This window comes from Rattus norvegicus, chromosome 1, assembly GCF_021556685.1.
Source record: "Rattus norvegicus strain SHRSP/BbbUtx chromosome 1, alternate assembly SHRSP_T2T, whole genome shotgun sequence".
Taxonomy (NCBI): Eukaryota; Metazoa; Chordata; class Mammalia; order Rodentia; family Muridae; genus Rattus; species Rattus norvegicus.
In genome coordinates this window covers 241,672,223-241,696,722 of record NC_141534.1, presented here as the reverse complement: position 1 = coordinate 241,696,722, position 24,500 = coordinate 241,672,223, and the positions used below count along the sequence as shown (strand labels likewise).

Here is a 24,500-nt window from a genome sequence, read left to right as displayed (position 1 = left end):
CCTTTGAGAAAGGGGAGCCCCCTTCTAGGTATCACACCACACACACCTCTGCCCAGCCTCCACCCGCCACCCGACCCCACCTCAGCACATCAAGTGCTGCAGGACTAGGTACATCCTCTTCCACTGAGGTCAAACAAGGCAGCCCCACTAGGGGAGCAGGATCCATGGGCAGGCAGGCAACAAATTCAGAGACAGCTCCCCCACCCCCTGCTCCTGTTGTTGGAAACCTACAAGAAAACCAGCTGCTCATCCACTGCGTATGTGCAGGGAGACCTAGGTCCATACTCTTTGGTTGGTGGTTCAGTCTCTGGAAGCCCCCAAGAGTCCAAGAACTTAGAATTCTTAATACTGGTAGTAAAAATATTAAGCAATAAGGAAAACTGAGTAAAGGTATCCTGGGACTATGTGCATTAGCTTTGTGTTGTTTTTAGTTTGCTTTGGCTTGGTTTTGCGTCCAAACCTTTTTGTAATAACAGTAAGATCCAAGGTTAGTTGTAGCCATTGCTGGTCCTTCAGCCTCTGACATGCTCAGAATTCTGGTCCTTAGATCTAACACGGGGTTTCATGTGCCTGTGTGGGGTTCCTGAAGCCAGGGCGAAATAGCAACACATCTCTTGACCCTTCCAAAGAACAGACATGAGCATGGCGCCAAGGCCCTTGGAGGATCCAGGGCCAGCTGGCCGTAGGTGAGGTCTCATGGAGGAGACTTTGGGCCTGGCTGATCACCACAGTGCACATACCTTTAGCTTGGGAGCTTGTAGAACCCACATCATCTTTGACCATCCACACAACCACAGCCAGGAAACTTCATCCTTCCAATCATCTGGGACACGGACAGAGGTGGCCAGCTAGTGCAATTTATAAATAACCCTTTCAAGCACAGCCTGATTGAAGGCAGAGTCTGGCCAGAAACCTGTGCAGCTTGACTGGCAGCCACAGGCAGATGTCATAGCTCTAAGACTCCTTGTGCTGGAAACTTTTCTTCTTTGTTGTGAGTAATGTCAACTCCCATGATAGCACCTCCTGGCTGGCCAGATGTGGAAAGGTTTTTAAATTTAATTAATTAACTTTATCTATCTATCTATCTATCTATCTATCTATCTATCTATCTATCTATCTATGTATCATCTATCTCTATCTATTTCTTAGCAGCTTAAAAACTTATTTCATAATAAGCAGCTGAGAGGTAGAGAAATAGCTAGCTAGATGAAGCAAGGTAGAGAAACTAGAGTGTCCAAGATCAAATTCATTAACCTTTTGGTCCTCTGTGTTTTCTAGCTGCAAGCATATAATAACTAGCCCGTGGTGATGTGTTGAAGGTTAAACATGAATATGTATGCAAAGAACTGAGCTGATGCCTAGTTTCCAATAAGACCATAAACCATTAGGGTTATTATTGTAGGGATCATCATAATTCTACTCAAGACTAAGGTTTTTCAGTGAGTGTTAGAAGCAATTATGAGCATTGGTGTGTTTCTAAAGAGAGTCCCAAAGTCCATCTCCTCAATGGCTCCTATGCCATTGTTGAGCATCTCAATCCAGAGAGTGCCTTAGTATAGTTACGAGTTCCACTTGCTGTACTTTAGCTCCTACTCCATCCTCCAAATAATCAATGGCTTCCGTAAAAAGAAGTGCTTACATCATCTTACATATCCTAAAATTAATATCGCATTGCAGGAGATATTATGTCCATGATAACTGAAAAAAATGTATTTGCTTACTGTGATCTATAATAATTTGAGGCTCGGTTTTTCATATAAAATCAGAATTGTGTTCTACATGCTCTTTGTCTTTATATCAAGCAGCTAAATTCCATCCCACAATGGATTGGTCCATTGTGCTGCTGTAACAAAGAAACCACAACTAGATCAGTGGTTCTCAGCTTTCCTAATGCTGCAGCCCTTTAACACGGTTCTTTGTGCTGTGGTGACCCCCAAACACAAACTTGTTTTGTTGCTACTTCATACCTTGTTGCTACTGTTTTGAACCATAATGTAAAATATCTGTGTTTTCCAGTGGTCTGAGGTGACCCCAAAAGGGGTCTCAACCCAGAGGTTGAGAACCACTGAACTAAATGGTTTGAACAGTAGAAGTACCTTTCTCTCAGTTTTAGAACTGTGAGTCTGATATCATAGTGCCAATATTATACTCAGTCTTACACTGACCCTACAACCCTTCTATTCATGCTTTTATATTGATCTTATGGTTCATATTCCATTATTCTTCTTTATTGCTTTGACCCTTTAAAACTCAATTCCTGTTCTTTTAACATCCAACATTTTAAAAAAAAATGCAACACGCGTTTACAAAATTCAACAAAACTTCCACTGAGTTGGCACAATATCGTCATCCTGAATGACACTCAATAATACATTCTGATCAACTCTTCCCATCTCTTAACTAATCATGTTATGATCCTATATTTTATATTTAATAACTAGACTGTGTCCTTTTTGCTGTTCTAGACAGCTTGATTCCATACATTTTAACTTATTCTGTTTCCGCTGTATTTTACAGGTCAGAGGTATTTTATGGTTTATTGGAATCCCTATCTGTGGTCAATTTTTAGAAGTCTAATCAGGGCGCTATAGAAGCTGAACTCTGCTGCATGCACTGTAATGCGTTTTGTTCTAACTCTTGACACAACTGTGTACACAGTGCTAAATCAAGAGCTGTTTCCTTACAGCTGAAGGATGGCAGTGTCCTAGAGCTTCCATGGTTATTGTGAGATGCAATCAAATTGAGGTTCCCATGACATCGATTATGTGTTTCCTAGAACAGTTATGACAAAGAGAAAAAGGCTTCAAATCGTGAAAGGCATTCTCTAGATGCTCTGCAGGCGGTGGTGAGGAGGCCGTGAGAGCCACGTGGCCTGGGATGTTTCAGAGTGCTGTCGGGAATCCTCAGCAGCCTCTGGTGTGTGGACTTTCACTTCTATCTTGGCTTCCTTGTGTTTCTGTCGCTTTGCTTCTTTTCTTTCCTTTTTTTAAAGATTTGTTTATTGTATGTATGTGAGTGCACCATCACTGTCTTCAGACGCACCAGAAAAGGGCATCAGATCCCATTACAGATGGCTGTGAGCCACCATGTGGTTGCTGGGAATTGAACTCAGGACCTCTAGAAGAGCAGTCGTCGATGCTCTTAACCACTGAGCCATCTCTCCAGCCCCCTCTTTGCTTCTTTTCTAAGAACGCCAGTGGTGCTGAGTTTAGAGTCAGTGTAGCTCCCGTACAACATTTTTTTGATTTAAGAGAAATCTGGCAGTTTCTCCCCTTAATTACATTATCTGTTGAAGGATAAGTAGACTTTTGAACAAGAAATAACTTTACATTTCAAAACTGCTCAGCAATGTAATCCTCCTAAGGACATTTTAAAAGATTAAGAATTCAAATATGTAAGTTGAAACTTAACTTCCATTGACAGTAGTTAAACTGAGATGAGAGTTTGGAAAAGCCAATACAGTCTAACATGGCTAAAACATAATTTCTCTAGTTGGCTGATAATAAGGTTATTGAAACTGACTTTCCTACCTAGAGTCTAACAAGGTTCTTTTCCATGTAGACTCTAAGACATACCCTAATTTCATAAATGTTAATGTGGGAGGATTAAGGAGGAAAGTTTGGAAATTAAAATGGTCAGATTTTAAGCTAATGTGTATAGTTTTCAGTTTAGTCCAATTTGTGTGTGTATGTGTCTGTCTATCTGTCTGAAATACACACTTCTGACAGTGGAAACTCTATGACATTTCTGCTTTACGAGAAGAGGGCAGAATGGTTTGTAGTGAGACGAAAATTACCAGCAACTCTTTCAATCTTGCTGCTAGACAGTATGTGAATCATTACACTGCCTGGAAAGAATAAAAGTGCCTTAAAAGGTCTCTGTTCTAATAAGGCCATGGTATTCTAAAGCATCTTGGAAATGACCATGTGTAAGTTGGTGTGGTAGGACATTTTTACTGACAGCAGGAGTGGGTGGATAGGAGTTACTGTGTCATATCCTGCTGACCTTGTTGAAAGAGACTGACTTTGTAAGCAACAAGTCAAATGCTATAAAACAGCAGTTTTTCTCAAGCCAAGACTAACAAAGGGAAAAAAAAAACTAAACACCATTAAGTCTAAAATAAAAAAGGAAAATTCTTTCTTAGTTTACCTGAGCTGGTGCTTTAGCTGCTCCAAGTCCTGAATTCTGCAGCATCTAGACCAGAGATTGGAACATGGATGCATTCACTAAGTTAAGATCTGTCTTAGTTAGGGTTTTACCGCTGTGAACAGGCACCATGACCAAGGGAACTCTTATAAGGATGACATTTAATTAGGGCTGGCTTACAGGTTCAGAGGTTCAGTCCAGTATCAACAAGGCGGAAGCATGGCATCGCCCAGGCAGGCCTGGTGCAGAAGGAGCTAAGAGTTCTACTACATCTGCATCTGAAGGCTGCTAGCAGAATATTGGCCTTGAAGCAGCTAGGATGAGGGTCTTACAGCCCACACTCACAGTAACACACCTACTCCAACAGGGTCACACCCTCTAGTAGTGCCACTCCCTGGGCCAAAGCATGTACAAACCACTACAAGATCAAGAGGAAGTAGCCTATCACCATGGCCCCTTGATTTCTATTTCTTGTATTTAATTCTTGTATTTAAATATTTGTGTACCAGCATTTAAAGTTTACTGGTTTGGGATGAATCCAGATTTCTTGAAATTGTTTTTTACAAGAACTTTCCAAAGACTGTTAGAATATGGAATTCTTTGTCAGGTTTCCTTCCCAGAGAAAGCCATTTCCTTCTAGAAACTACGAGCCAGTGAATATTTGCCATCCTTGCTCTGAAAGCTCTACACTCCGATCTTGTCACTTCCATCCATTTCAGCAATCAGTCATCATTTCTGGGATCATGCGAGAGAATGAGGGTCCAGAGAGTCACCGTGACTTGCGTCTACCATACAGTCAGATGTAATAGCACGCGCCTGCAACCTGGACCTCGGTTAGTAGACGTAGAAAGAGCAAGGGCTCAAGGCCAGCTTCAATTGCACAGAGAATTTGAAACCCACCTGTACTGCATGACACTCTGTCAAAAAACAAACAACCAGAACCCCAAAACAAGTAAACCAACAAGCCACCAAAGGCTTGCACTACCCAATAAAATAAGCTCACTTTCCTACTTAAATTTACATTTGAGTTAAGTGATGCTGATGTAAAAATGGGTTTCTTCTGTAAGCCTAGCTAGCTACATGTCAATGGTGCAGGCTCATGGCAGTCATTGTCACCACACAGGAGGATTTCCAGTCACAGAAAGTTCTGCTGGAAAACATGGATAGACCAACAACATTAAAACAAAATGAAACAAAAAGACAACAATAAAACCGAAAGTAGCACTTTTCCTGACATTATGAGCATTTCAAAGCGTTTGGTTATTATATCTTCTCTAATTAAAAAAAAATTACTAGTGATCTGAAAGGAAAACAAAAACCTACATAGAACCCCAATTTCATGGTTTACTTGAGCAACGAATGATCAAAAAGTAGGCTGGCAGAGCCAACCAATGAGAGCCAGTCAACAAGACCCATTCTGAAGTGCGTTGTGCTCTCATTTCTTCCTCAGCATCATTGTCTGCCCAGGGATACTTCACACACTGATACTTTTCCCCCCATGAAGCCCTGCTGTGCTTTACAGTTACCAGAAACCATTCACTAAGATTTAGGTGACAACACAGGGTATAAGAGGATAGCAAGGTCTTATCAATGTAAGTTGTCCATTTTCTCCTTTTAGATCCTGGCACCGACACAGGCCTGATGTAATTAAATGATCATCCTTAAATAAGTGAACTTCAAGGCAATAATCTAACCTTTCTATTAGTGTATAACATCCTGGAAATTATTCCAACCACAACCACTCATCTCAATTAAACGTCACAAGTAATGGCACTTGCATAAACTCCGCTTGTGTTAAGGCCCCTTCCTGGTCTCGGGATGATCTCAATGGTTTTTCCTTAGAGTCACCTAAAGCCCCACCTCCTGCCGTCTTAGAGCACTTTCTTCTTCTTTTGGAATGGAATCATACACTATGAGGTCCCTGTGCCTGGCTGCTTCAGTTCATTGTGTTCTATGCCACAACCACACACAGTTTGTGTTTAGCTTCAGACCCCAGGCCATGGAACTGCTATGCTTATCTTACATACCTAAGCAGAGCCTCCAGGCTCTCCCAGGATCCCTCAGGCCCTGTCTGGCACACCCTGCCGCCAACCCTGAACATTCTGATAAGTTACTTCTCTGCTGATGAAATGTGCCAATTCAAACCAGATCAGGTTATATTAAATTCAGGTTCTTCAGGGAAGCTGCTCTAGGGCAAGTTCAGTGGCCTCAAGGACTGAGGCCAGGGTAGTGCCATGGGAAGGGAAAGAGAGGGCAGGGGGAAGAAGGAGAGAAAGAGCTAGCACAGAGAGAGAAGAAGAGAGAGGGGAGACAAAAATGTCTGGATTATATAGGGAGGAGCCTCTGCGGAGAGTTCAGGGTTGGGAGCAGGGTAAGCAGTTAGCATTCTTCATTTGTATTCGTGTCCGGTACTACCTCCGTGGGTAGTCACAGGGTATCCACACCACTGTCCATGAACATGTGGGTGCTGTGTTGTTACGGGCACTTCTGTACATAAAAATTTTAAGGGATACTTCATTCCATAAGGTTTGCGTGTGTGTGTGTTTGTTTTGTACAAAGATATAGTTGCCCTTTAAGGACTTATTTGATTCAGACTGCAACATATCACACACACACAAGAATTCTGCACCCTTAAATATAAAACCAGTGTCTAGAAGAAAGCAATCACAAAGTCTCTTATGGGTGAAACTTTAATTTATTTTTCCAGTAGTCCATACCATTTATAATTACTTTGATATTTTATATGTGAAGATATCCAAAGATAATGCCAGTTTGGGATGGGGGGGGGAGAATTGACTTTTATCCTCTGTGTTCAGACAGACACTCACTTTGAGAGTCAGCCTGGAAAAAAAATGACCTCAGCACTTACAGATGGAATTCAGAGGAATGTTATGCTCTTTGCAGCGAAGAAAGGGGGAGGGGAAGGTAGGAGAGGAAAAGAAGGGAAGGGGAGAGGAGGAGGAAGAGGGGGAGGGGGAAGAGGAGAGGAAGAAGAGGGGAAGAGGAGGAGGAAAAGTGGGCAGAAGATAGAAAATGAGACGTGCGTTGATTTCGGGAGGAAGAGGTCTCACCTTCCCACCTTAAACCTTCCTTGGTAAATCTAAAGTACAGTATGTGTGTGCAAGTAGCCTCACAAGCGGGTCACTGGGGCTCCCTGCAAACCCAAGCAAGAGAAGCCACTGTGAAGGAGTACCTGGGTGGCTTCCCGTCCAAACAAGCCGACTGTATAACTTACCTTCCATCTGAGCAAACAGAGTCCTTCTGGGACATTCTACTGTGAGCGTGATTAGAGTTTCAAACCAATAAGCAGACTTAGCCACCCTATATTGAATCTGCATTCAATATAGGTCCAGGAATTCTTGTTCTTTAGGAACCCACAGGGAATTCTGAGAGGTAGACCATTAGAGCCTAGTTGTATGTGGCTTATTTCTGTTCCAGGTGATAAAGCCAATCAGTCCTAAAGAAAGGAGATCTAGCCGGATGGGTGTGGTAGGGCACCCCTTTAATCCCAGAAAGACAAAAGCAAGGTGGATCTCTAAGCCTAGGCCATCCTGCTCTAACAGGGAGTTCCAGAACACCTACAGTTACACAGGGAAACCTCCGCGTTGAATAAAACAAACAAGAAGAAAAAGGAGGAAGAGGAGAAGAAAAGAAAGGAAGGAAGACAGGAAGGAGAGAGGGGGAGAGAGAGAGGAAGAAGGAGGAGGAGGAGGACGAGGGGGAGGAAAGGAAGGGAGGGATGGAGGGAGGAAGGAAGGAAGGGATTGCCAGAGATTTCATTGTTTCGTTTATTTGACATTTGGCCGCCAGTTTTAATACTGTTGATATCGCAATTAGTGATGGAATTGTCTAGTTGGCTGGGCAAGCTAAGACTTTTAGAATGATTTATCTTTATCATTTTTATTATGTGTATGCATGGGTGACTGTGTGTGTCCTGTGCAGACACCTTCAGGGCAGAAAGGATGCCAGGTCTCAAGCGCTGGAGTTCTCTGGCAGTTGTGAGCCACCGGATTTATTGCTGTGAACCAAACAGAGTCCTTTGCAAGAGCAATATGGGTGCTTAACCACTGAGCCATCTCTATAGTCCCCATCTAATACTTTAAATAACCACCCACAATGATTTTGAGGCATAAAATAACTGCCATCTTCAATGTCTGCACTCTGCACTGTGCTAGATACAGTGCGTGGCACTGATTTGTTAATTACATTTGAATATTTTCTCAATTTGTTTACTTTTTAATGGTTCGTTTGATTTGGTTGGGGTTTTGGTCTTTTTCAAGATTTCTGCACAGTCCAGGCTGCTCTTGAACTCACTCTGTAGTGCCTGCCTCTGCCTCTTGAGTTCTGGGAGTAAAGGTTTGCCCCACCATGCCAGGATGAAATTTATATATTAAATTAATGCTGTTATTGTTAAAGTATACTTATTAAGAAATCCTAAAGTTGAAATTCCACTAAATAGATGGTATTTGGGTTTCAATGTAACTCAGAATCATGGTAGCTTTGAGTTTCCGTTTATAAAAAGGCATAAATACACGATTTATGTTACTTTAAAAGTCCTCAGTTGAGCCTGTAAATATTCTATAAACAGCCTTTTCCTCTGCGTGTGAATATGTAGGACTGTTTCCTTAAGTCCAGTTCGGAAACGCAGCTAGCTATGTGTGAACCACTAAGTGAAGGTTAACTGGGCCATAACATTTTGACCCATTCATTCTAAAGACATATGTGTCATTGTACAGGGAAAGAGGGAGCCGTGAGTAAATGTCACACTGCACTCATAACAGAAGCATTTAAGACACATGCACTCTATAAACAGTATTATAATAAACGCAAACACTTCCTCTAACTTTGTTGCAGGGTTATTAAAGTTTGCCCTGGACAAAAGAAACATATTTTTTGGAAACTTGTCCTCTATTGTGCGGTTAAAGCCATAAGGCAGAGAAATAAATAAGCCACGAGAGCTCAAGCTAGATCAAGTCCTGATTCTATTTCTATTAGTCTGTCTAAAGCAAGATTGCAGGAGCTTGGAACGTCTTAGGTCAGAGTCGGTTGCCAAGGGGTTTGCTTTATCAGATTGCTTTCCCTCTTGTTAACTCCATTACTTTTCTTCTTGTAGAGAATTCAGCTTTAGTTCGTAAGTACAGTGGTACAGTGGCTTGTTGACTTTGTCCCTATGCAGACCACTTTGTCCCTATGCAGACCACTTTGTCCCTATGCAGACCACTTTACTTTAAAATACCCTGACACCTTGTCTGTTTGTTTGTTTGTTTTTTTAAATCTCCCTTTTACATGTGCTCTTTTTAAGTATTTTGAGGAGGGGGCCCCTAGAATGTTTGTTGTTGTTTTGTTATCCTTGTTTACTTTTGAGGTGGAAATAGTTGTGCCGATTTTTTTCCATGTTGAAAGGTCTAGAGAAGCAAAGAGACCTGGCTTAAATTTCATGTTGTTTTCATGTTGTTTTTATGCCTTCTAAATCCCCCCATCTCTCTCTGGATGTGTGTGTGTGTGTGTGTGTGTGTGTGTGTGTGTGTGTGTGTGTGTGTGTTTGGAATAATAGCAAAAGCTATCATATACCTCACATCGAGAGCATATTATACACAGGCATGGTTTAAAATGTGTTCTCAAACAGTCATCACAACTCCAGAGGGTGGTAATTATCCTAGTGTGCAGAATCGAAATAAGGCATTGAAATGAGTCATGTAAGTACTGTGTGCTAGAGGCACAATTTGAATGCAGATGGAGACCACGCTCACTGTATAACACTGTATATCGTCCCTGAAAAAGCACTTCCAGTTCCCTTCAAAATCAACCAGTGTCTGTACAGTTATAAGCCAGGAAAGCAATTCCCTGCCCTTTCTAAAAGCATTTGGAAAAAAAAAAATCACTGAAAACCTTTCCTTCTAGGACTGCATCTTGATTTCTACTTCAGGTCAGTTCTTAAATCATGAAAGAAATAATCTCTCTCACATGTTAAAGACATCACCATCTTATTATCTGCTTGTCTCTAATAAAAATGCTAACATTAAGAAAAGTTTACTCCATTTGATCGCTCTATTTGTGGCAAGTGAATCATATGGGTAGAAATAGAAACTTAGTCCCAGCACTCAGGCTGAGGTAGTCAGATCTCTGTGAGTTCAAGGCCAGCTTAGTCTACACACCGAGTTGCAGGACTACCAGTGTTACCTTGAGAGATCCTGTCTCACCACCATAAAAGAAGTCTGACAGTTCATCTAAAGTTTACTATGGAGTTCTTACCTGATGTAACAATCCCATTCCTGGTTTATACCCAAGAGAAGTGAAAATACATACACATATAAAGTGACATATAAAAGTCACTTTTATACACCTGACGTAATTGTTGTCTTGGAGGTTTACTGCCTCTGTCTGCTACCTTAGGCCTAGTCCTGGAAGCTTCTAGCATCCGTACAATCTTATCTAGGCCTAGAATGTTCTCAGTCGAGACTTATTTCAGTTCTGAAACTCCTCTCCAAGCTGACGAATTTCATCTGCCTTCTGACTGTTTGCTCTGCTTGGCCTCCTACTAACTTGGGCAATGTTTTCTAATCTAAACTCCTGGCTCCTTCTTTGTTGGCTAAATAGGTAGGAGATCATCTACCTAGCTCACCCAAAGGCCCGGGGAAGCTTTCTTTAAAGTCGAAGGTTAGTTCTGGAATACATAGAGTCTGAACATGAGCATGGGTAATGATTCCCATGTTCTCAGGTCATTTCACAGCCTCACCAAGGGGCTTTGACATCAGCACTGGCTTAGTTAGGTTTCCATTACTATGGAGAGATACCATGACCATGGCAACTCTTACAAAGGAAAACATTTAATTGGAGATGACTTACAGTTTCAGAGGTTTAGTGCAATATCATCATGGTGAGACGCATGGCAGCGTGCAGGTGGACATGGTGCTAGAGAAGGAACAGAGAGTTACATACACATCCTGACCCACAGACGGCAGCAGGGGACTGAGTCACACTGGCCAGCCTTGAGTTTGTAAGATCTCAAAGCCCACCTCCCCAGTGATACACTTCCTCCAAGAAAGCCACACCTCCTAATAGTGCCATGCCCTGTGGGCAAGCACTGATACAAGTGAGCCTATGGAAGCCATTCCCATTCAAAGCACTGAAAACAGCTAGATGTTGCTTTGAATTTAAATTATTTGCTGGAAATGTTTTAAGCTCAACCCCTTAAACTCAACCTAAACCTTTCCTCGAGAAAAACCAAAACCCTAATTTGATTAATTTTCAAATGTTGGTTGGTTAGTTTATACCCTTAATTATGTAAGATTCAAAGACTACCTTGGAAGCCCCAAATTGGGGGCTGGAGAGATGGCTCAGTGGTTAAGAGCGTTGAGTGTTCTTCCAGAGGTCCTGAGTTCAAATCCCAGCAACCATGTGGTGGCTCATGACCATCTGTAATGAGATGCGATGCCCTCTTCTGGTGTGTCTGAAGACAGCTACATTGTACTTATATGTAATAAATATATAAATCTTAAAAAAAAAAAAAGAAAGGCACAAATTGCAACATAGAGTTTAGAGATTACATCAGATAGCAGGCTGATCCTTGGACGGTTCAAGTTGTATTGGCCGGCTCCTTTTGATACTTCAGAATACTTACTGCGCTTGGTGATTGGTTTCTGTCACAGTTAATGCTCACTGAATAGTAAGCAAAATGACCTTACAGTTTTGCAAATGCTCCCATTGCCTAGGGGATAAGGTATGAGAAACACTCTTAGGAAATATCCCTGGCCCCTAGGAAGAGGAATGTCATGTGCTAAGACGAGGTCAGCATTTTTTGTGGGTAGTTTATCTTAACAGTAAAGACTTGCTGGAGTGAAGGAAAATTAAGGTATTATAACATAAATTTATGAAAGATATGATCCATCCCGAGGAGGCACAACATGGCCATCACAACTTTTCATGTACAATGTTTCAGGTGATAATATATAATAAAATATAAATGTATTATTTCCATAATTTTTATATAACTTCCCCTCTGCTCAGGAGAAAAATGAAAGGGTCACATACATTGGCTCAATACACGCAAGTGTCTTCCTGAAACAACGTCAGCTGTGGATTTTATGTTGGGTTTTTCATCAGGGCCAGTGCTTACATGATTATCATAAACAAACAGGGTTTCTGTTCATGTGCTTACTTGTTCAAATATAGTTTCTAGCTGAAATGTCCCCTCTACATAGTCCTCAGACAGGGGAGGGATTTTCCCCTCCTAATCTGATTTTCTGTGTTACTGGGTAAATTAAAACCTATTTCTCCTAATAGTAGTCTTTATGGTACTTTGTTTTATTATTTTAGAATTACTTTTAGGCAGTGTTTTGCCTAGGAAACTTTTAGCTATAGGTCCCCCCAGAGACTTTATTAAAATGTAGATTCTGACTCAGCAGATCTGAGATGAAAGGCAAGATTCTTCATTTCCAACATGCCCCCAGGTGATACCCAGGCTGCCCATCCAAGGACCACTTAAAGGAGGGAGAGATTAAAACACATCCCATTTGCTGAAGCATTTAACCCCAGGGATAGCAGGAGGGAGGAGGGCCAGAAAGGTGACAAGCTGCTGTCTTTCCTGAGTAATCCCTGTGGAGAGGGAGGGCTGGTGATTAATACCAACCCTAAAATTTCCTGAGGGGGTTTTCCCTTTCATTAACTGAAAACTTCCTGAGAAAACTGAAGGTTTCACATGATTTGTTAAAAATTCAAAATTGCTTTCAATTGAAATGAGGGACAGATAGACAGATTCAACTACCTACCCAAATAATGTGTGTGTGTGTGTGTGTGTGTGTGTGTGTGTGTGTGTGTGTGTGTGTGTGTTGGTTTGTTTTGTTTTGAGACGGGGGCCTTACTATGTAGCTCTGACTGTCCTCCCAAACCTCTCTGTGTGGACCAAGCTGGCCTCCAACCCACAGATCCATCTGCCCACCCCTGCCTCCAGAGTGCTAGGATTAAAGGCATGTGCTATCTCGCTCTGCTAAAGTAATTAAAAAGTGATCTCGCCCCTGGAGGAATTTAACATTTATTTTTAGCCCAATTTTATAAAATCTTTTGTAAGTTTTCATAGAAATAACCTTTTAGGTCAAAACTTATTCAACATACCTGTGTCTTATCGATATTATCAATAGCACAAGTAGGTATGAACTTACAGTAAAACACAACTGATGTAATAGACACAGTTGATGTGTGATACATACACACATACAGATTGCTTTTTCTAAAACTTATTTATTTATGAGTACACTGTAGCTGTCTTCAGATGCATCAGAAGAGGGCATCGAATCCCATTGCAGATGGTTGTTGAGCCACCATGTGGTTGCTGGGAATTGAACTCAGGACCTCTGGAAGAGCAGTCAGTGCTCTTAACCACTGAGCCATCCCTCCAGCCCCCACATATGGATTTAGAAATAATCATGTGTTTTTGCAGCATAGTTTACGTATACATTGTTTACCTAGACTAAGGACTATATAACATCTTGAACCCACAGATCTGCCTGTCTCCGCCTCCCCAATGTTGAGATTAAAGGTGTGTACCACTACAGCCCACGTTCACATCTGCATATTATAGTAATAAATAAAATAGGCATTTGGGGGCAACACAGTTGATATAACTGTAACAGGGGAATAATGAGTACCTCATGAATGGCAGTCATCAAGTGTCCTGTATACACAGATCAATCTGCTCTGTAAAGGATGGAAGAATGCAGCTCAACCCCAGCAAATACTTAAGTTCAGAGAAGGTAACTACGCTTGACAAATCAAAAGAAAGGAAGTGGGCCAGTGACATGGCTCACTGGGTAAAGCCACTAGCCACCAAGGCTGACTGCCTGAGTTTGATCCCTGGGTTCCACACGGTAGAAGAGAAACAGCTCCCGCAGATTGTCCTGATTTCCATATGTACACACACACACACACACACACACACACACACACGTAAAAAATATTTTTTTAAAAAAGATATAGGTATTTGGGGTAAATATTTATTAAAGGTTCAAAAGGTTTGTGAGAACAGTATGTATTATTGGGCAGGCCTTGTGGGGATTTCTTTGGCTAATATAGAAAATCTATAATATTGACAATTTTTAGCCTTTGCCATCATTTTGGTTTGTTTTGGGCTATTTTGTTGGTTGTGTTTACAGGAATAACCTTGATAAACCACCTACCTGCCAAACAAGTTCTTATTTCATACAGGTCAAATTAGACACTAATGAATCTAATGGACCCTAATAGCCATGTATTTCCACTAAAGAATACAGTTGTTAAGTCCCAAGTATTACAGGGATCGATTGGCAGCCTTGTAACTCCTTGTAACTCAAGGAAGAGGTTGAATCTGTCACAAGACTGGAAAAACATACACGTTCAAAATAACATGTTTTGAGCAAAACCTGTGTGCAGGTTCAATTGGCCGACAGGCTACCAATTCAATAGTTTGTGCCTGAAGGTTTTGAAAGACAAAGTTTTGGTAATAAACTCAGTAACTATCCCAGGTGTTTCACTAGCACATTTTTCTCTGTTGCTGACAAGAAGACGGGATGGAGCCCCTTTTCTCTCATCACTGACTAAAAAGTTAATCATGTTAGGTATCGGCTTAAAGCAATGAGGTAAATTCTAATGGGCAATTAATTTTGTTTCTACCTATCAATATTTTAGTCATGCTGGATGCTATTATATTGATCTAACGTGAGAATGTTACCTATGATATAAAGTATTATTTTATAAATGTTAATACCCTATGCAAGGCCGATAAAGTCCCATTACATTAACTCAGGCGTGCTATTTTTTAAATTGATACACATTTCAAGTTCTATTACAGCTAATGCTTAAGACGAAGGGAGTTGAAAACTGAGTTATTGCCAATTAATTTTTTTCTGAGGAAGATTAATTTGAAACCTTATTAATGCCCACAAGAAGCTTGTAAATGGATTCTAAAATTGGTCTAAGTTGCTTCACACTAACTGCAGGCAGTAAGGTGAGGTTTGTGGTCAGATGTGTGCGTAAAATGGTCCGTACGCTTTTATAGATTTTTCATGTAATGACAGAATTCTGGTTAAAACAGCTAATTAAGAGAGACACCATGGTTAGAAAGAAACAGTTTTCATTTCTCTATGTCTACAGTATTATTCATTCTACTGAGGCAGACCACAAATCACTAACCTAGCAGATTTAGGAAGGAAAAAAAAATCAATTTTTGGATAGTCTGAAGTTCATTCCAAATGCATATAAATTTTATACATACTGAATCATTAAAGTATTTATAATCAGAGTTAGTGTATTTTATACCACCTATTGAATTACCCACCTTTAGGCCTTAAGTCAAGTCAGTTATAAAGAAATATTTCCCTATGCAGTTGGTAACTACTTGGGTTCTCTTACCCTACTACTTACAATGTATGGTTTTTACTGTTTTTTTTTTTTTTTTTTTTTTTTACTTTTTGATAGTGTGAACTTGTCTCAAAGAGTTTCAAGCCAGTAAGCACTTCAGAGTGTTTACATATACACAAAAGAATAACAAGATCTTATTGCTAGATCTAAAATAAGTATTTAAAAATACTATACATCAAGAATGTATACTTAAATATCACTTACAGACATAGCTTTAATATATTAATAATTTCCTCAATAGAAATCACTTCTTGCCGTTTGTGATTAATACCCCGATGAGAGTAACACGTTTCAACTGAAGAAGTCTGTTTAGATTAGCTAGGGAAATAATGCAGGGGCTAACATTCTCTGTGAGGACTCAGATGTGACCGCAAATTCAGTTTCCCTATCACAGTAGGTGGTTGCTCCTAATTGTCCTAAGACATCATTAGACCTAAGAGAAAAGCCCGACACACCATAGGAAATGAGGTTCTGCAAGCTTTCTTAATGTTCTATCACAGCATGGAAAACCAAGATTTGCAAGCTGGGATAACACATTTTCAGAAATGTTTTCTACCACTAAAATTCCAGTCCCGGAACAATCTCACTTAGACTAGCTCACCTTTGCCAGAGCCAATCAGTGTATCCCTTCCATACCAATGTACAAGCTCTAGAAAATCACACCCGTGCAGCACTCATTAGTAACAGGGGAAGGAAAAGGCTATTGTGAAGATACTTAGTGACAGGCAATCATGATATAATCCCCCAAAGCGTGTAATGCCTGAGAGTAAAAAGCCCTAAAGAAAGTTTGGTTATCAGTGTCACATTCCGTCACCTTCAGTGATACTGTGAACAAATTCGTGTACCACATAGTTTGAACTAGTCTCCTATAAATCAACCAAGGCCCTTTACTTTCTGTATCAATACCAGAATTAAGTTCTTAATTAGAAATGAGAAAGTATTTTGATAATGTGGCCCTGGGTAGAAACAACCCCTCACATAGCCAAGGAGGACCCTGAAGTCCTTTTTTTGAAGAGTACAAGTGCTTTTTTTCTAATTTGTATCTTAATGCAAAGAGCTGTTATGTATTGTGATGAATCTAAGTCCTTTGAGGATAAATTTGCTCTTAATGAAATTTCTTTTCCAACTAAAACTGGATGTTTTACCCTTCCTTTCCATCTGTTTTACTGCAGTGTACACTCAAATGAGTAAGGTGTTTCCCACGCCGTTTCCTATTACAACTTGGGGCTCTGAGTAAACACAATCCCTCCAGTAAAGTGACCACAATCCTTTCTAGTACAATGCTGTCGATGCTTAAGAAACCTGAACACAGTATTCCAAAGGACCCCCATGTCTGATGTGGGAGGTGTCACAACGGACTAGCAGTATCTTCCTCGTATTCCAACTGTTGAACTACATATACAATAATTAAAGGTATCCATCGGTTTCCTAGTTTCACTTTTTTCTACAGATGTATGCATGCATGTATCTCGTAAAAAGTTATTTCCCAATGTATTAAATAAAACGTACAAAATACCTTAATTATATAACCTTTTTATTTAATTTTCATGAAACAATGCAGAGATTTTCTTATAACAAAGACTGTAAGAAGTTTTGGGCTAGCAACTGCAGTCTGGAAAGAAGCAAGCAATTGGAATTAGTCAGAACTAGCACAAAGGTACAGACCACAAACCCACCTCAGCATAGGAGGCAGAGGAAACCACAGGAGTCTAACACTAGCACAAAAACTAAATGGCTGGAAAATAGCCTAGGAATGAAAACTCTGTACACTCAAAAATGCTCAAACTTTGCAAGGGAAAACAACCTTGGGTCAGCTCCCTCCCTAAGGCTGCTCATCCCTCTGTAGGTGGGTATTTATTTTTCCACAGAGGAATGCCACTTGGTCAAGTGGGAGCTTGTGCTTGTTTCTGCTCATTATCTAAATATGACACCGTGTCCAGGTGCCACATTGATTGAAAATGATACAGTAGCTCTAAAAGAAATGGATTAAGTTCCACATTCCTTATTCTCAAACACACTTCATGGGAACTACGTTATGACCAAAGAGCTTTTGTGAGTTGTGAGAAATAACATATTAAGTTAACTGAGCAGAGTTGTCAGTTCACTTGGGCCCCAGTTCTAGCAAGGTGATGATAGAAAAGTAGTTTGTGAAAGTTATCAAACTGTAAGACATATCAAAAGGCATAGAGTAAGATTTTAACTTCTGGTTCTTGCTGACCTAATGGATTCCATCTGTGAATGGATAGTAGGTTATCAAGAACTTGGGAGCTTTACTGAAAAACAAAAACAAAAACACCCCAAAAACCTCCATTACTCAAGAAAGTCAAACCTCATGTCTGATTCTTTAAAAGGATGTGAAAAAACTACTTACAACCAGACTTGGGCCTTAAGAATTTTTTAGAGAAATGTATAAGAAGGAGGTTTTATGTAATTCAGCTGACACTACAACTATCCTGCAAAATTACCAGTTGGGATCAGGCAAGAATATTAATGGTCTCAAAAAAAAAAAAGTCAGATAAATGAAAATTATCTTTTTACAGATAACAATGCTTTAAAAAAACACACATCTACACCACAAACTGTTAGCTCCAATATTTCAAAATAATTCCAAAATAACTAAACATTAACCTTACTACAGTACTCTGCTGCCTCCAAAATATAGTAATTTCTTTTACCAAAAAGTGTACCTTAACATTCTGACATTCAGTTCAATATACAACCAAAGAACTTTAAACTATCTTAGTATATCAATACTGTAACAAGCCACTTTCAATTTTTATGTAGTTCCCAGTTTACTCAGTATTTTTAAAACACAGTTAACAAAAGTGCAAATTATTGCCGCATTTTCCTCATAACCTTATTTTGTATGATGTAGTCATTTTTAGGGTACCCAGTAGAGTCAACAGTGACAAAGTAAACAGGCCCCCCCCCTCCACCCCCTCCCCTCAATCAAAAAATAAAAAGGAAAACAGAAAGTAACAAAACTAGAAATAAGATTTAAGGTCTGGGGAGAAGGAAACCTTAAATGGTTAAAGTGTGCGAACACAGAAGACAGCTTTTTGCACCCACTTCATGCCACAGAGTAAACCCTGAAGGAATAACTAAGTACTTCTTAGCTGAAAACCTTTCAAGAAGCACCCGTAGATTTCTGGATTTGTTCCTTTAAAATCAAAATGCTCTGCCTTTGCTCAGGAGGCAGCATGGCAATCTGATCTGCAGTCAGCTGAAGAACCTGCATGATCAAAGCTGCTTTTTCTTGATCTTGAGGAGTTACCTGGCTTTGCCCCGGGCTAAAACTACTAGGCTGGCCCGCACCTTGCTTACTGGCTCCTTGCATGCCAGCCCCCTGCATCCCTCCTCCCTGCATGCCTGCCCCCTGCATCCCTCCTCCCTGCATGCCTGCCCCCTGCATCCCTCCTCCCTGCATACCTGCCCCCTGCATTCCTGCTCCTTGTATACCTGCCCCCTGCATGGCACCTCCAGGATTTCCCACTCCTGCAATGTTTGGAACCTGTCGAGGTCCCTGAGGGCCACCTGCCCCCATATTAATGGGGCCAGGACCCTGGATCCCACCAGTCATCGGACCTCGGGAACTAGGGCCAGGGCCCCTCATCTCCAGTCCTCTTGCGTCTATGCCTCTTGCTTCCATCCCTCTGGTTTCCATTGCACAGGTCTCCATTCTTCTCTCCATTCCTCGTGGCTCCAAGACCTCCGTTTCCATGGGCCGGGCCTCCATCCCTCGAGAGTCTCTTCCTCCTCTACCATCCATAGGTAGACCTCTTTGATCCATCATGGGACCTCTGGGTTCTCCAATCAGCATTCTGGGATCTGCTGCCAACGGTCCTCCTCTCATATCATGTGAGGCAGGGCCACGGTTGTCATGACCATGATGCATTGGAGGACCCTGATGGGGTGGTCCCATATAGCCTCTGGGCTCTACTTCTCCAGTCACTGAGAGCAAAGTTCCTCCACGCGGGTCATTTGGAGCATCTCCCAGTAGTCCTCGAGGAGGGATGCCACCAGAAGGCATGGGTCCACGAGGCATTGGAGGTCTAGGATCTGATATCTGCATCTGTCCTCGCTCTAAGGGCACTGGACCAACCACTGGCATGCCAACCTGTGGCTGCATGGTTCCTCCCGGGGTTAAGGAACCAGGTCCAGGTCCAGGAACTGCAGCTGGTATTGGCCCCGGAGCTGGAATTCCGCCCTGGATCGAGGTCTGCATCAGAGGAGGAATGTCCTTCACAGGTCTTCTTGGTAAATGCTGAGGCTGAGGGGCAGGATTCTGTTGGTTCAACATGACGTTAGGTCCTGGGCAGAGGCCAGGGGCAGGGCCGGGGCCAGGGCCGCCAGGGCCACCAGGGCCACCAGGCCCACCAGGGCCAGGCCCAGAGACAGGCTGTGATTTGCCTGGGATCAGTGGTGTGACATGGATCTTACGATGCAAAATTTTCAGTGCAATCTCTGGATCCATGATTCTCATCACCACTTGTGCCTGCAGCAGAGCGTACGCCAATTGTGGGTTCTGAAGTAGCATGTTTCGAGCTTCCTGGTGACTGTTTTGGACACACAACTTCATTTGCTTCATCAGCTCAAACATTTGCTCTGGGGGCAGGCTGGCGACTGCCCTAGTAATCGATTCTGGAGCATCTTCTGGATCAATAGGGTCCCCATAGGGTGAGTCAATGATGGGGGCTGCCGGGCCTAAGCTTTTTAACTCCTCCTTGTTCTTTTCACTGGCAGCATTGTCCACCCGAAGCGCTCTCCCACTAAATTCTCGCCCATTGAGGTTCCGCATGGCACTAAGCGCAGTCTCCTGGTCTTGGTACTCGCAGAAGCCATAACCCTTGGGCTTTCCTGTCTCTCTATCGTAGACGAGACGGAAACTGACAACTGAACCAACCTCCGAGAAAATGTCCTTTAACTGCTCCTCCGTCGCCTCATACGGAATGTTCCCCACGAACACCGAACGCAGTGATCGATCCATGGCTGGGTCTCTGACCGCCAAACTCGACATGATTCCTGCCGAGCGTTTAGCGGAGAGTAAATTCGTCCAAGGGTCGTCCTCTGGTGAACCACACTTCCGCTCTGTAACGGAAGCAGACACCAAACTCCGGACCGAAATCTTTCTGCTAGAAATCCATAGTTCCGCTAGGCCGCAGAAACTGCTTCCTGAGACCGGACTAATTTATCTTGCACCTTCCGCCCCCGGCCGTGCGCTCTGCTTTACGCGCCTAGTTACTGACAGTGGGATTCCTTTCCATGATCCTATTGGTCGAGTTTCCCCCGCGTTCCGCCCCCCTCTCTCCCTTCCTGCGGTCGCCGGATACATTAGAACTGACCTCATTAAAAATGGCCGATCGGACTTCACTATGGTTACGGGCAGCATCAGCGTCTCGGCTCATTGGGGGCGGTTTTCATTGCGTTTCACCTGCGGGAAACCGCCAACCGGAAGCTGATTTAAGGCTTAATGTTTTAATTACTGATACGTGTGTTTACACAGCTGATTTCGTTTAGCATAGAATATTTGAAATATTTTAAATCTTATTCAAGATTTTGAGGTAAAATGTTGATATTTGTCCCTTAAACTATCTTAAAAACATTAAAAAATAATTCTCGCAAAGATAAATTAACGCTTTGGCATGTTCAAACTGTTACTAGGTCCAGGATCCTCCCGGTGTCTTCTGTGTGTGCAGGCTGTGATCATTCCTCCCTCCTCTTACGAATTTTAAGCGACATAAATGCTAAAGTGGAATTAACTAAAAAGTATGACTGCAGAGTATGGATGAATCGATTTCATTTAACTTTTATCGTACACATATAGGTAGTTGGGATTGGATTGATTGATTGACAAGGTCTCTATGTAATCCTGACTGTCCTGGAGCTTGGGCTGGCCTCCAACTCTCAGAGATCCTCTGCTTATGCCTTCCAAGTACTGGGACTCAATACCACACCCAGCTAAACTGTATATCATATCATATATAATGTACATATATTTTATATATATATAATGTGTGTGTGTGTGTGTGTGTGTGTGTGTGTGTGTGTGTGTGTGTGTGTAAATAAGACGGGGGGGGGGGGGGACGGGGTTCCCAGTATAGTACTGTAAGACTGAATTCAAAGGCAGCCTGTCCTACATATTGAGTTCCAAGCCAACCAGAGCTACATAAAATGAGAACTTTTAAAACAAATACATTTTATTTAGTTGTGTGTGTGTGTGTGTGTGTGTGTGTGTGTGTGTGTGTGTGTGTGACTTTTATAGTTGTGGACTATATAGATCAAAAGGGCTACTCGCAGGAGTTGGTTCTCTCCTTCTACCCTGGGATCAAACTTGATACACAGGGGCAGTGCTTTACCCACTGAGCAGTCTTCCTACTCTGCGTCTTCGAAGTTGAATTTTAATGTTTCTTATTTTTAAAATTAATTCCAGCACAATTAAACCAATGTAGACATTGGGCGCAGGGTACTGTCCTATGACAAAATGTCATTGATTCTGAATAAACACAAGCATTATCAATTAAAGTTTAGCATTGTAACCAATGTTCTCTGTATAAATAAAATGCATTCAGAATTTTGAAGACTAAGCACTAGAAATGTATAAAACAAAATTCTTGCCAGTTTTATACTTTGAATACTGCCTTTTTTATGACCAATACATAATTTTCATAGCTCTAACTTGGAAAAAATCCAAAAACATCATAGCTTATATTTTGGTTTGTTCTTGGTTTTTTAGAGTACACTGTCACTGTCTTCAGACACACCAGAGAGACATTACAGATGGTTGTGAGCTACCATGTGGATTTGAACTCCAGACCTCTGGAAAAGCAGTCAGTGCTCTTAACCACGGAGCCATGTCTCCAGCCCCTTGGCTTTGTTTTTGTTTTTTGAGACAGGGTTTGTCTATGTAGCCCTGGAACTTAGTCTGTAGACCAGGCTGGCTTCGAACTCAGAGATCCACCTGCCTCTGCCTCCCAACTGCTGGGCTTAAGAGAATAGGGCTATGGCTTATGTTTTGAAGAAATCTGTATATGGTACATTTTTACATTCAGTTGTCAATTAATTCAATAAATTAAGATATCAGGTGTACTAAAATTAGTTTCGTTGTTTTAACACGGTGCCCCTTGGCAGCCAGGGTGGCCTGAAATTCACTGGGCATGTAGGTCAAGCTGTCTTCAAATTTGCAAACCTCCTGCTTCTCCCAGTGGATGCTGGGATTAGAGGCAAACACCACAGGCCTTTGACTTTACCTGACTGATTAAAGGTATTAAAACATTAAATAAAACATTCACCACAAACTGGGCATGGTGGCTCACCTTTAATCCCAGCACTTGAGATACTTCCTGCTCTCTATTCTAGTCCCAGGCTAGTGATGGCACAGAGAGACCCTCAACACTTTAACAGTTATCGCTGTTAAATACTGTCACCTTAGTCCCTTGTAGAAATGGTGTTTAAACTCTTACTCTGGATTACTTTGGGGACCTATCAGTCAAACTAAAAACTAAATGCCTTAACTAAAAATGTACATGTTTTCCACCAAAAAGACTGACCACCGAAATCACCCAAATCTGACAGATTTGGCAAATATGTGGTATTTATAATAGGGGTGGTCATGAGTCTGGAATCACAAGCTCATGGACGCCTAAGACAGGCTGAGGCTCATTTTGAGCTCAAGGATAGCATGGATTACTGAGTTGCAGGCAAACCCGAGATACATGTAAGACCTCCCCTCTCCTTTTAGCTATTTTCAGAAATTAAAATTTATACCAAATTGTAAATGCTGTAGTCTTTGTGAATCTATAAAATGTATTAAAACATTAAATTAAAAAAAAATCATAAACTGGATGTGGTGGCTCATACCTTTAATCTCGGTATTTGAGACACTTCCAGGACAGCCTGATCTACATATCTAGTTCCAAGGCTAGTCATGGATATTCAGCGAGACCCTCAAAACATAAATAAAATACACTTTAAAAGAATTCACTCTGGATTAAGTAGATCCAATCTAGACATATTCTTAAGATATTTTGAAAAATGCCGGGGACTGGAGAGATGGCTCATCAGTTAAGAGCACTAACTGCTCTTTCAGAGGTCCTGAGTTCAAATCCCAGCAACTACATAGTGGCTCACAATCATCTTTTAAAAAAAGAAGAAGAAAAATGTCTGGTACATTTTACCCTTCCTGCTGAGAATTGACTTGAGGACTTCAAGTCGTCTACTAAATTGTAATCCCAGCTCTAGCCCCAGGGACATTTTTTTATTTGTCTTGGTCTCTTAAGAAATAACCAAAACACTCCACGAAGTTTATTTTTCTAGTCCCTCCCCCTTCCTGTTAGTTGAACATATTTCCATTTTCCTCTGGATGCAACTGGATCGTCATCTGGACCTTTTTGTGGACATGAATTCATTTGCCTCTTAGTAGAATTGTGACTTTGCATCTACAAAATCACTCAAGGAAACATGTAGGTCTTTTCATCCCTTGACCATCTGCCTCCTATTTCTTATTCCATAAATATCTTTCCGAACACTGTCAGTACAGCAGTGTGAAAACCAATTTGTTAGAACAAATTCTCTGCATGGGTCTTGTGTACTGTTATATCAGCCTCACCAGTAAAAAGAAAAACACCTCAAAAATGAAAGTTTCCCATGCCTCTCCTGTAAGAAACACAGATATCTGTTTGTGGAGGCCTAAAGGCGATTTAATGAAGGTCATAGTTGGAGAACTATTCCACTTCAGGGAGAGAATCATACCATAAATACACAGATGGTAGTTAACATGTATAGATGAGGTTTTTTTCATTTCTGGGTTTGTTTTGTTTTTGTTGTTTTGTTCACCCATGTAGCCTCAGTCGCTGCGGTGGTGAAGCTTCATCTAGGGAGTTCCTGTTACTTCACTACTTGAATGAATGATTTCAAACGTCTTTAGAGTTTGAGTATTAACAAACCATTTAACCTAGAAAGAAACC

The 24,500-nt window shown here is 41.4% G+C and overlaps 2 protein-coding genes across 3 annotated transcripts in view; one reads left to right on the top strand and one right to left on the bottom strand.

Annotated features, from left to right (window-relative positions):
* The window catches only part of Prkg1 (protein kinase cGMP-dependent 1), a 1,231,555-nt gene that overhangs the window by 674,572 nt on the left and 532,483 nt on the right, over positions 1 to 24,500 (top strand).
* Positions 17,057 to 20,623, bottom strand: Cstf2t (cleavage stimulation factor subunit 2, tau variant). The gene is given in 1 exon segment (NM_001107586.1): positions 17,057 to 20,623. A coding segment is annotated over 1 exon segment (1,890 nt). The 5' UTR covers positions 20,555 to 20,623; the 3' UTR covers positions 17,057 to 18,664.